We start from the raw sequence: 10479 nt of genomic DNA on the forward strand, positions 1-10479 counted from the left end.
CAAACTTAACTTGTCCCAGAGCCACTTGACTATTTTATTTACTTTAGTCCTTTAAAATTCTGCAAGTTAATCACAGCAACTGGGAGATTTTTGTCTGTCTTGATGTTCCTTTCTCCTTCTAGGATGACCTTCCAGGTCGTCCATATTTGGAACTGTAAGGGCAAAATCCTTGCACTATGACATGGTAGCCTTAACCATTTCTGATAGTATAACCAACAATTTCTCTACCTTCCATTACAGAGCATGTGTGAAATACATTTTTTACTTCCTACAAATGTGGCTCCCAGATCTTCTTCAAATCATATCAGACTTACTAGAGACCCAGACAACTAGATATTTTGGTCCAGGAAGAGCTAGGAATAGGTTAGTACCATGTTTACCAAAAAAAGTACCTCCAACAAACTATTGGGGGAAACAAAACATAGACAGCTGAAGGCTGAGGCATGCTGATAAATGTTACATAGTTGACCCTTTGGGGGATAAGTACCCAGATTTATAAGTTCATCAACTTCAGTGAAGGTCAGTTTCAAGCTAATATTTGATGAGTTTAGAAAGACAATTGGAGGAGATGTAAAGTACACATTCTAATACTGCACAGTAATTCCACCATACAGATTAAATAACCACAAAATATAGTATTAGTTTTTAATAAATGTAAATGAAAATAATGTTTTAATAAAAGCTATTTAATGCCTGCTTTGTATTAGTCCTGAAAATTTAATGATGTGCCCTGGTGAGCTGATGTGAACTGGCTCCACAGCCCCACTGTCGAGGAAACTAATGAGTAGCGGAGGTGCATCCATGTTGAGGGTGACACTAAGCATACAAACATATCCGTGACTTTTAAAAAGGGTTGTGTAGGTAGGTGCCGTTGAAGTTTCTGCTTCCTTGGCTTGGTGGCAAATCTAACTTTGGTAAACAGTTGTTCCAACACACAGAGGCAGACAGGAAGCTCTCCAAGAGGAGAAGCAGTACCCCATAGGGCTCAGTTCAGTTCCTATCTTCAGAAATGTCACCGGGACAAGTCACAGACTAGGTGGAGGCTACGAGCTCTTCAAGAGAGTGGGGAAGTCAGAGTGAGCGAGGGAGACTTGGGACAATCTGCAGTGCGGAGGGAAGAGGTCAGAGTGCTCCCTGGCTAGGCTGAGCTGTAAGACTGAACTGGCAGGACTTGCTGACTTCACTGGAGAAGTATTGTAAGCTGTCCTTGCCTGATTCTGAGCTTGTTTTGAGCATAAACTACGGTAAATAAGGTTAAAAAGTGGAACTGAAATACAGACAAGATACCAGACACAAGTTGGGTGTTTCAGTAGCAGATGATTTATTCTTACATCGTTCAAACCCTTCCGTAATGACAGTGGTAAGGGAGAAACTGTATTTCCCTCTTGATTCAGGCCACTTCTGATGGTTTTGGTACATCATCTGTCTTGGCGTTAGATTCCAAGTTTGCTGGAGCCTTGCTGTATGAAAAACTAAAACACGAAATGCCAATGTTGCTCACCCTTTTTATAGAAAACATATTTATTACTCAAATAATTAAAAATAAAAGTGATTGAAGGGCAAAATTTTAAAAAGAAAACATTCTAGGATAAAACAAGTACTTGCTATCAACTTCATACACTCTTTTTTAAGTTTTTAATACAAGAGCTTCCTAAATTACTGTTTGTCCAAGTTTAGAACCTATTTAGGTCAATAAAGAAAGCAAGTGCCTTGGGAATTTCCATTTTGGAAACATTTTGATTTAGAATAAAAAGTGAAAAAGTAGTGGTGATTTTATCTACAGATGTATTTTAATTTAGGTTAAAAACTCCAGCGTACACACACCTATGTGCATGTACCATATACTGAAAACTTTATACAGTGATTATCTTGGGTGGACTAGGATTGGCAAAGGTTATTTCATTTTTTGCAGACCCTTTTTTTTTTTTTTGGTACCGGGGATTGAACTCGGGTCCTTGCGCTTGCGAGGCAGGCCTCCAAACCACTGAGCTAAATCCCCGGCCCTGTTGCAGACCCTTATTTTTAAATGGGAGTGAGAAGAGATTGACAAAAGGGACAAGATTCATGCGTTTCTTTGCTTTCTTTTTTTTTTTCTTTTTTTGGTACTAGGGATTGAACTCAGGACCTTGTGCTTATGAGGCAGATGCCAGAACCACTGAGCTAAATCCCCAGCCCAAGATTCATGCATTTCAAGTTCTCTTCCTGGACAAGGATTTTAATACCATTATAAGCTGAAATCATCCTTTGAAATTATGAAAAATGAAGCAAATAAGCAAAAATAATTAAACTTAACTATTAAGTACAAAGCTGAAAATGACAAATATTTTCAAATCAAAATAAATAATATATTTTAAATGCAAGTTAAATAACAAAGTTAGGTCTAAAATAATGATTTAAATTACAAAAATCAGTGGAGACAGGAAAAGTTTAAATATACTAAAAATGCTAAAATGCTAAAAATGTCTGAAATTTTCTTAATTCCATATGACCATATTGTGTAGTTTTTTCTACTTCTGGTCTCATACTTAGTATAGAAATGGTTCATTACTAAATGACATAGTGGAAAATTACAAAGAAAATTTAAGGAATAGTGAAAGAAAATAAAATTTTAGATATGCTAGAGCTTGGAAAGTATACCACTCACATGCCTAATTGACTTAAAATAGATAACTTACAAAGTTACAACTTCATACAAAAGAACTGCTAATCTGGCAGTAGATATAAATAAGCAAGAAAGGTATGCATGATTTGATCACTTCTTTTCCAAGGAATTTTCTGATTTCAGGCTCTAACTATGCAATTGTAAAATATGTGTACATGAACTAGTGTTTATTGTAGTGTTTATTGTATAACTAAAAACAGTAGCTTAAATATTCCTAATAACTATTTTTATTTTAAATTAAACAGTATGTCACAAAATGATAATCAAAGCCTATATATTAAGGTATAAAACTTGTCATACCCTTGAAAATATGTAAGTTTTAATAGTGTTTTGATTAGAAAAATATTTAAATGTACATATATTGTTACTGGAAACCTATATGTGTTATGAATATAAGAATTTTTACCTTAATTCATGTATCTACCAAGGTTTCTTAGATATTTTTGTATATAATTCATAGTACCTTAAAATCAGAAAAAAATGTTTTGAAAATAAAAAGTGTATAGGTTAATTCATATTACTTAATACTAAGATTTAATTGGATACCACATACTCTTCTTGCACATGACTTTCAGAAATTTTTCGTAATTCTTCCTGCTTATTTATACAAAAAAAAACCTTGCATTTAAATATTTAGAGATCTACCTACTGTATATACATTATTGATGAAGGGAAAGAGGACAGTAAGATTTAAAGTTGGGTTGTTTCCAATACTTTGTTTTTACAATTAGTTCTACTGTGGACATTCTTGTGGTTATCTATTGGTACATATGTGTACACCTTACTAATAGTATGCACCAACAAATGGAAGCTGGGGTTAGATTTTGAAAGTTTTCCCAATGTAATTTGCAAATGTAGACTTTCTCAAGGATATGCCCAAGTTCTGATTACTCTATGTTCTCAGCAAGTGACAATGTAAGTTTTTATAAAAGCTGCCATCCCAGTTTTTAGGAGCATCACATTGTTTTTAGTGTGCATTTTCCATCTCACTATTGAGCTGCATAATTTTTATAAAGGCATTATTCATACAGATACTATCCCTATCTTTTTCTTTTGCAATTTAAGTAAAATATTTTATTGTTTGCTCTTCTATGTCATAGACACTTTTCACTGGCTGGTCAACTAGAGGTTCCTAATCTTCATCCCTTCCCCTGACTTTTTTGGACTCCAAAAAGTCAGCATAGGAACTTGGGAAAGGAAAGGGAACATTTGGGTAGCTGCCTGGAATATACCCAGAGAATAACTCTGAATATCGTACCCCACTTACAGTGGTCCAAACTGCTACCACACTGCATAACCTTAAGACTAGAACCATGGCTTCAGTAAATCCTGCTCTCCAGGCCAGTGGTTAGTGAACGCCATCATTCCTGGGGCTCTGCCATCACTACATCATGCTTGAGTAATGTGTCATTGTGTCCCCTGGAAACAAGTTGCTAGGAGTCACTCATCTCCCTCATCCCAGCTGCCGCTATGACCTATTTCTAGCTACTCAGAGCACAGGCTCTATGAAGCAGATGAGTCCCCAAGTGACTGAACCAAACCAGGTCCTACCTGTCACCCCTGAATTAGCATCTTACACCCAAGCCCACATGGTAACCACTGTCTCTTGCATACAAGGATCACAATAGAGAAGCCTTATCCCTGCCATCCCAAACCATCCTCAAGGAATTGCTATGATCCTGGGCACGTGAGATAAGGTTGTGCCCCTACCAAGGGACAAGAGAACAGAGTACAAAGGTTAAAGGGGTCAAAAATAACTAGCTACTATAAGTTATTAAGAAATACACAAGATAAAAAGATGTAAATTATAATTTGGGGCTGGTATCCAGAGAAAGGATAGGAAAGAGCCTCAGTGAAGTTTCTGGAAATTTCTGACTACAAAGAGTTAAACCCTTCCTAGAGGGAGCAATTAAGAAAAGCAGAGAGAAATGATAGCAGCCTGGCTCTGCTTGGCACCAGGACTCCTCTTAAGATGTCAAAAGAAACAAAAGAAGAAGTTAAAGTGTTGTTATTTGCTGACAATTTTATACTCTACATAGAAGACCCAGAAAGCTCCAACAAAAGACTTCTAGACTTAATTGACATTTTCAGCAGAGTAGCTGGATACAATGTCAACACTCAGAAATCAATAGCCTTCTTGTGCACAAATAACAGACTCACTGAGAAAGAAATTAGGGAATTAATTCCTTTCACAATAGCATCCAGAAAATGAAGTATCTAGGAATCAATCTAACAAAGGAAGCAAAATACCTCTACACTGAAAACTATAGCACTCTGAAAAAAAGAGATCAAAGAGGATATAAGAAAATGGAAAGATATCCCGTTTCTGGGTCAGAAGAATCAACATAGTGAAAATGGCCATATTCCCAAAACTGCTATACAGATTCAAAACAATCCTGATTGAATTTCCAATGGCATATCTCACAGAACTAGAGAAAATTATCCAAAAGTTCATTGGAACCAGAAGAGACCTAGAAATAGCAAAACCCATTCCAGGAAACAAGAACACGATGGGGGGCGGGTGTCAAAATCCCCAACTTGAAACTATACTACAAAGCCACTGTGATTAAAAACAGCACAGTACTGACAAAGAAAAAGACCTGAGGACCAGTGGAATAGATTAGAAGATGAAGAAACAACTCCAGATGTACGGATCTACCTCATCTTTGACAAAGGAGCCAACTATCCTCAGTGGAGAAAAGATAGCCTCTTTAATAAATGGTGTTGGAAAAGCTGGATTTCAACCTGCCAAAGATTAAAACTAGACCCTTATCTTTCACCAGGCACTAAACAAAAATCCAAGTGGATTAAACATCTAAATATTAAAACAGAAACTCTAAACTTGCGGAAGATAAGTTAGGCAGAACTCCAAAAGATATTGGCATAGGAAAAAAGTTTATGAACAGTAGCACATGAACTAGCACAAAGAATACACAACTGGGATCTCATCTTATTAAAAAAAAATTCTGCACTGCAAAAGAAAGCACCAACAGAGCTGAGAGACAACCTACAGTGTGGGAAAAAAATTTTACCAGCTGCTCCTCAGACAAAGGATAATTATCTAAAATATATAAAGAGCTCAAAAATTCAGGCCCCCCAAATATAAAAATCCCATTCAAAAATGGGTGTCTGAAATGAACAGATATTTCTTAGACAAAGAAGTAAAAGCAAATAAATATATGAAAAAATGTTCAGTATCACTGGTCATTCGAGAGATGCAGATGAAAACAACACTGAGATTCCACCTCACCCCAGAAAGAATGGCTGCTATCAAGGAATCAACCAATAACAAATGTTGGTGGGGTTGTGGGGAGAAAGGAACCCTTCTCCATTGTTGGTGGGAGTGCAGACTGGTGCAACCACTGTGGAAATCAGTATGGAGATACCTCAAAGAACTAGGATTAGATGTCCCATTTCACCCAGCTATCTCTCTGCTGGGTATCTTCCCAAAATAATTTAAAGAATCATACCACAGTGATATATGTACACCTGTGTTTATAGCGGCACAGTTTGTAATAGCTAGAACTTGGAAACAGCCCAATTGCCCATCAGTTGGAGACTGCATAAAGAAGATGTGGTTTTTCTACAAAATGGAGTACTACTCAGCCATAAAGAATGAGAAACTAGAAACATGTATAGCTAAATGGATGCACATTGACGCTATAGTTTTAAGTGAAATAAATAGGACACGCTTGAGTAAATACCAAATAGTTTCTCTGGTGTGAAAAACTAAAAGTGTAAATAAGGTTTAAATGGTATAATCAAGGTGTGAAATGGGAAGAAAATGGCTAAAGGGGAAGTGGAAATTGTAGGGGAAAGGAAATAAGGGAAAAGAAAAAATATGAGAAAAGAAAAAAGTGGAAACAAAGTCTTTGTAAATAGGGAAGGATGGGGGTTAAAAGGAGGGTAGGAGTATCGGGAAGAAACAAGAATCAAGACATCATGTAGAGGTACAAGATCCCAATGATGAATGTAACTGTGTTATTTGCTTTAAATGTACCAATAAACTTAATGGGGAAAATAAAATAAAATTACTTTCATTTAATTGTTTGATTCTTCCATAATCTGAGCTCTAAATTTACTGAGATGATGGAAGACAATAAAATGAATGAATCCCAAGACTCTATATTAATATCAGCAATTTTTGAGATAATAGCATAACTGCAAGTGGATGTGAAATCCCTGAATATCAGTAATCTCATATATGATAGCAAAATGTCATCAAAATATAACTGTCCTTGCTGATGCTAATAATAAAGGACACAATTTATATATTAATATTAGATACTAGGATGGTGGCACCAACATCCTTCTAGATTTAAATACTCTACACTCACCTTTCAGTGGAAGATGTGATGCTCCTGCTTCTGTCCTCTGACACAGAACTATAAAATTGATAAAATTTGTTTTAAAGTTGAAAAATCATCTCAAAATTTAGAGGACTATTTGAAATCTCTTCTTCAATATAACAGCATCACATAAATAAAATGTCTTCTTTCAGGGTAAGTCAAAACAAAACAAGTACAATTTCAATATTAGATAAAGTGCCAAAATTACCCTCCTTTGTTGACTTTTTACTTCATATTCCTTCAGTATTTGTGATATACACATATGTATAGGCACTGCCCCTTATTCCATGATATCTCTACATCAGATCAAATTAAGCCAAAACAATAAAGTTGCATTTAATAAATTATCTGTAAAAATATTACATGGTATTCCATAAATATATTCATTTTTACATGTTTATGTTCAGTTAAGACATTATTTAAAATTTAAGTAACTACAAGGCATGGTGGTGCACATCTGTAATCCCAGCACTTGGGAGGCTGAAGGCGGATTGACATGAGTTTGAGGCCGGCCTGGGCCACACAGTGAGTTCGAGGCCTCATTAAACTGCACAGAGAGACAATGTCTAAAAAAAATTAAAATTTAAAAAATGTAGGAAGCCTACAATAATAATGCAATAAACATTAAGCAATATTAAGAACTTTTAAAGCCATGCTATGGATTTAATCATTTCTGCAAGCTCAGTTTTAATTTGAGCACTAACAGTGTTTAAAAGAGAAAAGAAGTTGTACTTTCCTGCTAGCTTAAAACTGTCTTGCAGACCAAATTATAAACATTTCTATTTCTAGGTACTCTCCACCTTAGTTATTTCACTTTATTTATTAAATAATTTCATAATTCTTTAGAAAAAAGCATCCATTAAAGTTGTTATGGATTTTCTAAATCTTCCTATTGCAAAACATACTCATGTTTTCTCTTTTATTAATTTCTGGAAGGTAAAACTATAAGTAAATACTTCCATGGCAGAATACTGTAAATTAGGTAAATGAACTTTTTTAAATGTTTAATTTTCGCAATAATATATAACGCCACCTTCTATCTCTTAACCTGATATTAGTAACTGTACATGCATGTTCCAGCTAAGTAATTGCTTTCCTAAAGAACAGCTTTGATATTTACAACCACAGTGTGGAAGAAGACTCAAAGATATTGTCTCTAATTCAAGCAGGTATTCTAATAAAAATATTTCCCACTGACCTGAGAGTGTGTATGTAATACATTTTTGTGTGTGTTTCCTTGCTTTTCAGTGTCACCTATTCTGATAAAGCCTGTGGGCAGCATGGTTATTTTGAGAGGCTTGGTGACTTCGGATGCTAAGTAAACCTCCTTGGCATACAGGATGCCTCCTGCATGGTTTCTGGTGGTAAACTAAGCGGTGTTAGTGATGAGTAAGACTGCAAAACTTAGTAAACATCAAACCAGCTTGCAGGTTACCTCTGTGACTCTCCTAAGACTGCCTTACCTATAATCTTAGCTGTTCCTAATAAAAAACTTCATTTTTTTTACTTATTCAATACTCATGAGTAAAGTGCACACACAAATATTCTTACCTCTCATGTTCTTTTCCACCTCTGTAGTACAGCTCTCTTAATGTATTCTTCATGAAAATTGCAGCAGCAATAATTATCACAGGTACACCAATGTAGAAAATGAGTTGAAACCTGTATTTTGAGGCAGTAGCATGTCCTTCCCTGAAGTCACTTTTACCTGGAGTAGAAAATATTGATTTTAAATTATTGTAAAGACTTAATTAGATGAAAGAGTAGAGAGGATAGCATTACCAACCTCATTTCTGAACATTAAACATCTCATATTTGATGAGTATATCATAAATATAATTTTTTAGACAAGAAAACCTTTTATTTTAAACCACAAATAGCAGGTGGCCTCAACTATCCATGTTTCGTCAAAATCACAGAAAACCTAGGTACAAAAGTACCACTGATTATTGCTCTAGAAAAATTGCATGAAAAATTCAAATTCACAGTAATGCCCAGAACTAAATTCTTAAAGCAGGTGCATGGACTGCTCACTCAGTTTTATACACAGCTTCCAATGTTAAGGTGGTATTTATTTTACTTGATAATGATGAAAACTTCCAAAAAGCATGACTATGAGAGGGTAAAATGTACATCCTTAGGTATTTTGTTTGCCTACTAGTAGAGACCTAAAAAATAAGCATTTACAAAATGCTTAGTAAAAGTAGCTTTTAAAAGGTGTCCCAGGAGGCACATAAAATCACCCCAACTTTTTGTGACAGTTCTTTCTCCCTCCTTATCTACAGATTGTTTTCTGCGCCTCTCCAGCTTTAGTGTCTCCATTTTCAGACTGTGTAGCGCCTTCCTTTCCAGCTACCTGCTTTTCTTCCTTCTTCCCTTTAACACCTCTGTTAACCTTTGTTCCAGGTTCTTTCTTAGTAGAAGTTTTTCTTGGTTTAGGTTCAGGTTTTGGTGGAGCAGGTTTCGCGGACAATATGGCACACCGTTTTGTGGGTTCCTGTTTAGTTACTTTGGATCCATCTTTGCCCTCTGTAGTCTCTGGAAACTTTCTCTTCGGACTAATGACTGTTGGGTCAGCGGAAAGTGACCAGTGGGGACTGCAGGCTCTGGGATGCTGCCTAGCCACGCCGCCCATAAATATAATTTTAAAAACTCTTAAACTAATGTAATACATATGCTAGACTCAGGTTTTACTCAGGTTTGATGTTTTTGAGTTCTTGACTTTCCAATAGGTGGTAACTCATTAGACTGTATAACTTGTAAACATTTATTTAATCTATGTCCAGCTTGTCAACTCACCCTTTGGAAGTGGCTTTGAACTGGTTAATGGGTGAAGGCTGAAGTAGTTATAAGGTCTATATAGAAAAGCCTGTTACCATGAAGGGACTGTTGATAGCAATATAAGCAATAAAGGAGTCTCTGGTGAGGGCTGAGAGAGAAGAGAAGGGTTGGAAAGAAAGCTTACATCTTCTCAGTACATAAAGAGCAGAATTTTGGTAAAATACATGAGCAGAATATTGGTAAAATATGAATATTAGAGTTGCTTCTGGTCTCAGACAGAAAAAAAAAGCATGTCATTCAACAAGGAAGAAAATATCATGTCTGTGACAAACTAGAAAAAAAACTTGGCTAAATTGTACTCTGATGTTTGTAGAGGATAGAACTTGCAAGCCCTGAAATAGGTTATTATTTTTTTTTCAGCTTTGAGTTTATTGGTACATTTTAGCGATACAGTACAGTTAGATTCATTGTTGGGAATTTGTACTTCTACATGACATGCTTTGGTTCTCATTTTTTCCCCTTGTCCCTGCCCTCCCTTCACCCCCTTCTCCCCTCAACATCTACAAACACTTTATTTCCATCTTTTCATTATCTCACATTTTTTTCTTTTCCCTTATTACCCTTCCCCTACCCATCACACCTTCCCTACACCTTTAGCTCCTTTCTTCCCATTTCTAAATATCTCAG

At 35.8% G+C, this 10479-nt stretch overlaps 2 protein-coding genes across 11 annotated transcripts in view; both read right to left on the reverse strand.

The window, feature by feature from the left end:
• Positions 1–1033: 1033 nt before the first annotated feature.
• LOC104857328 (disintegrin and metalloproteinase domain-containing protein 5) overlaps positions 1034–10479 on the reverse strand; it is an 85629-nt gene continuing 76183 nt past the window's right edge. For 5 of the 10 annotated variants that reach the window (XM_010617156.3, XM_010617155.3, XM_010617154.3 and 2 more), the window contains 3 exons: positions 8563–8719; positions 7000–7047; positions 1034–1472 (listed from right to left, as the gene is read on the reverse strand). In XM_010617156.3, coding sequence (XP_010615458.1) covers positions 1391–1472; positions 7000–7047; positions 8563–8719 — 287 coding nt within the window. In that variant the 3' untranslated portion in view covers positions 1034–1390. Of the gene's footprint in view, positions 1473–6999; positions 7048–7073; positions 7157–8562; positions 8720–10479 lie in introns of those variants that run through there. The other 5 variants (XM_019206501.2, XM_010617159.3, XM_010617160.3 and 2 more) reach the window with 3 other exon arrangements.
• LOC104857329 (high mobility group nucleosome-binding domain-containing protein 3-like) lies at positions 9221–9739 on the reverse strand. The gene has a single exon (XM_010617162.3). It carries the CDS (start codon positions 9683–9685, stop codon positions 9287–9289), a length of 399 nt encoding a protein of 132 aa, XP_010615464.3. The 5' UTR covers positions 9686–9739; the 3' UTR covers positions 9221–9286.

Source organism: Fukomys damarensis, unplaced genomic scaffold, assembly GCF_012274545.1.
Source record: "Fukomys damarensis isolate Sample0158 unplaced genomic scaffold, DMR_v1.0_HiC HiC_scaffold_18, whole genome shotgun sequence".
NCBI lineage: Eukaryota > Metazoa > Chordata > Mammalia > Rodentia > Bathyergidae > Fukomys > Fukomys damarensis.

Excerpts from the sequence above, each read along its gene's own strand:
- LOC104857329 (XM_010617162.3), bottom strand. The coding sequence starts at position 9,685 with ATGTATTACATTAGTTTAAGAGTTTTTAAAATTATATTTATGGGCGGC.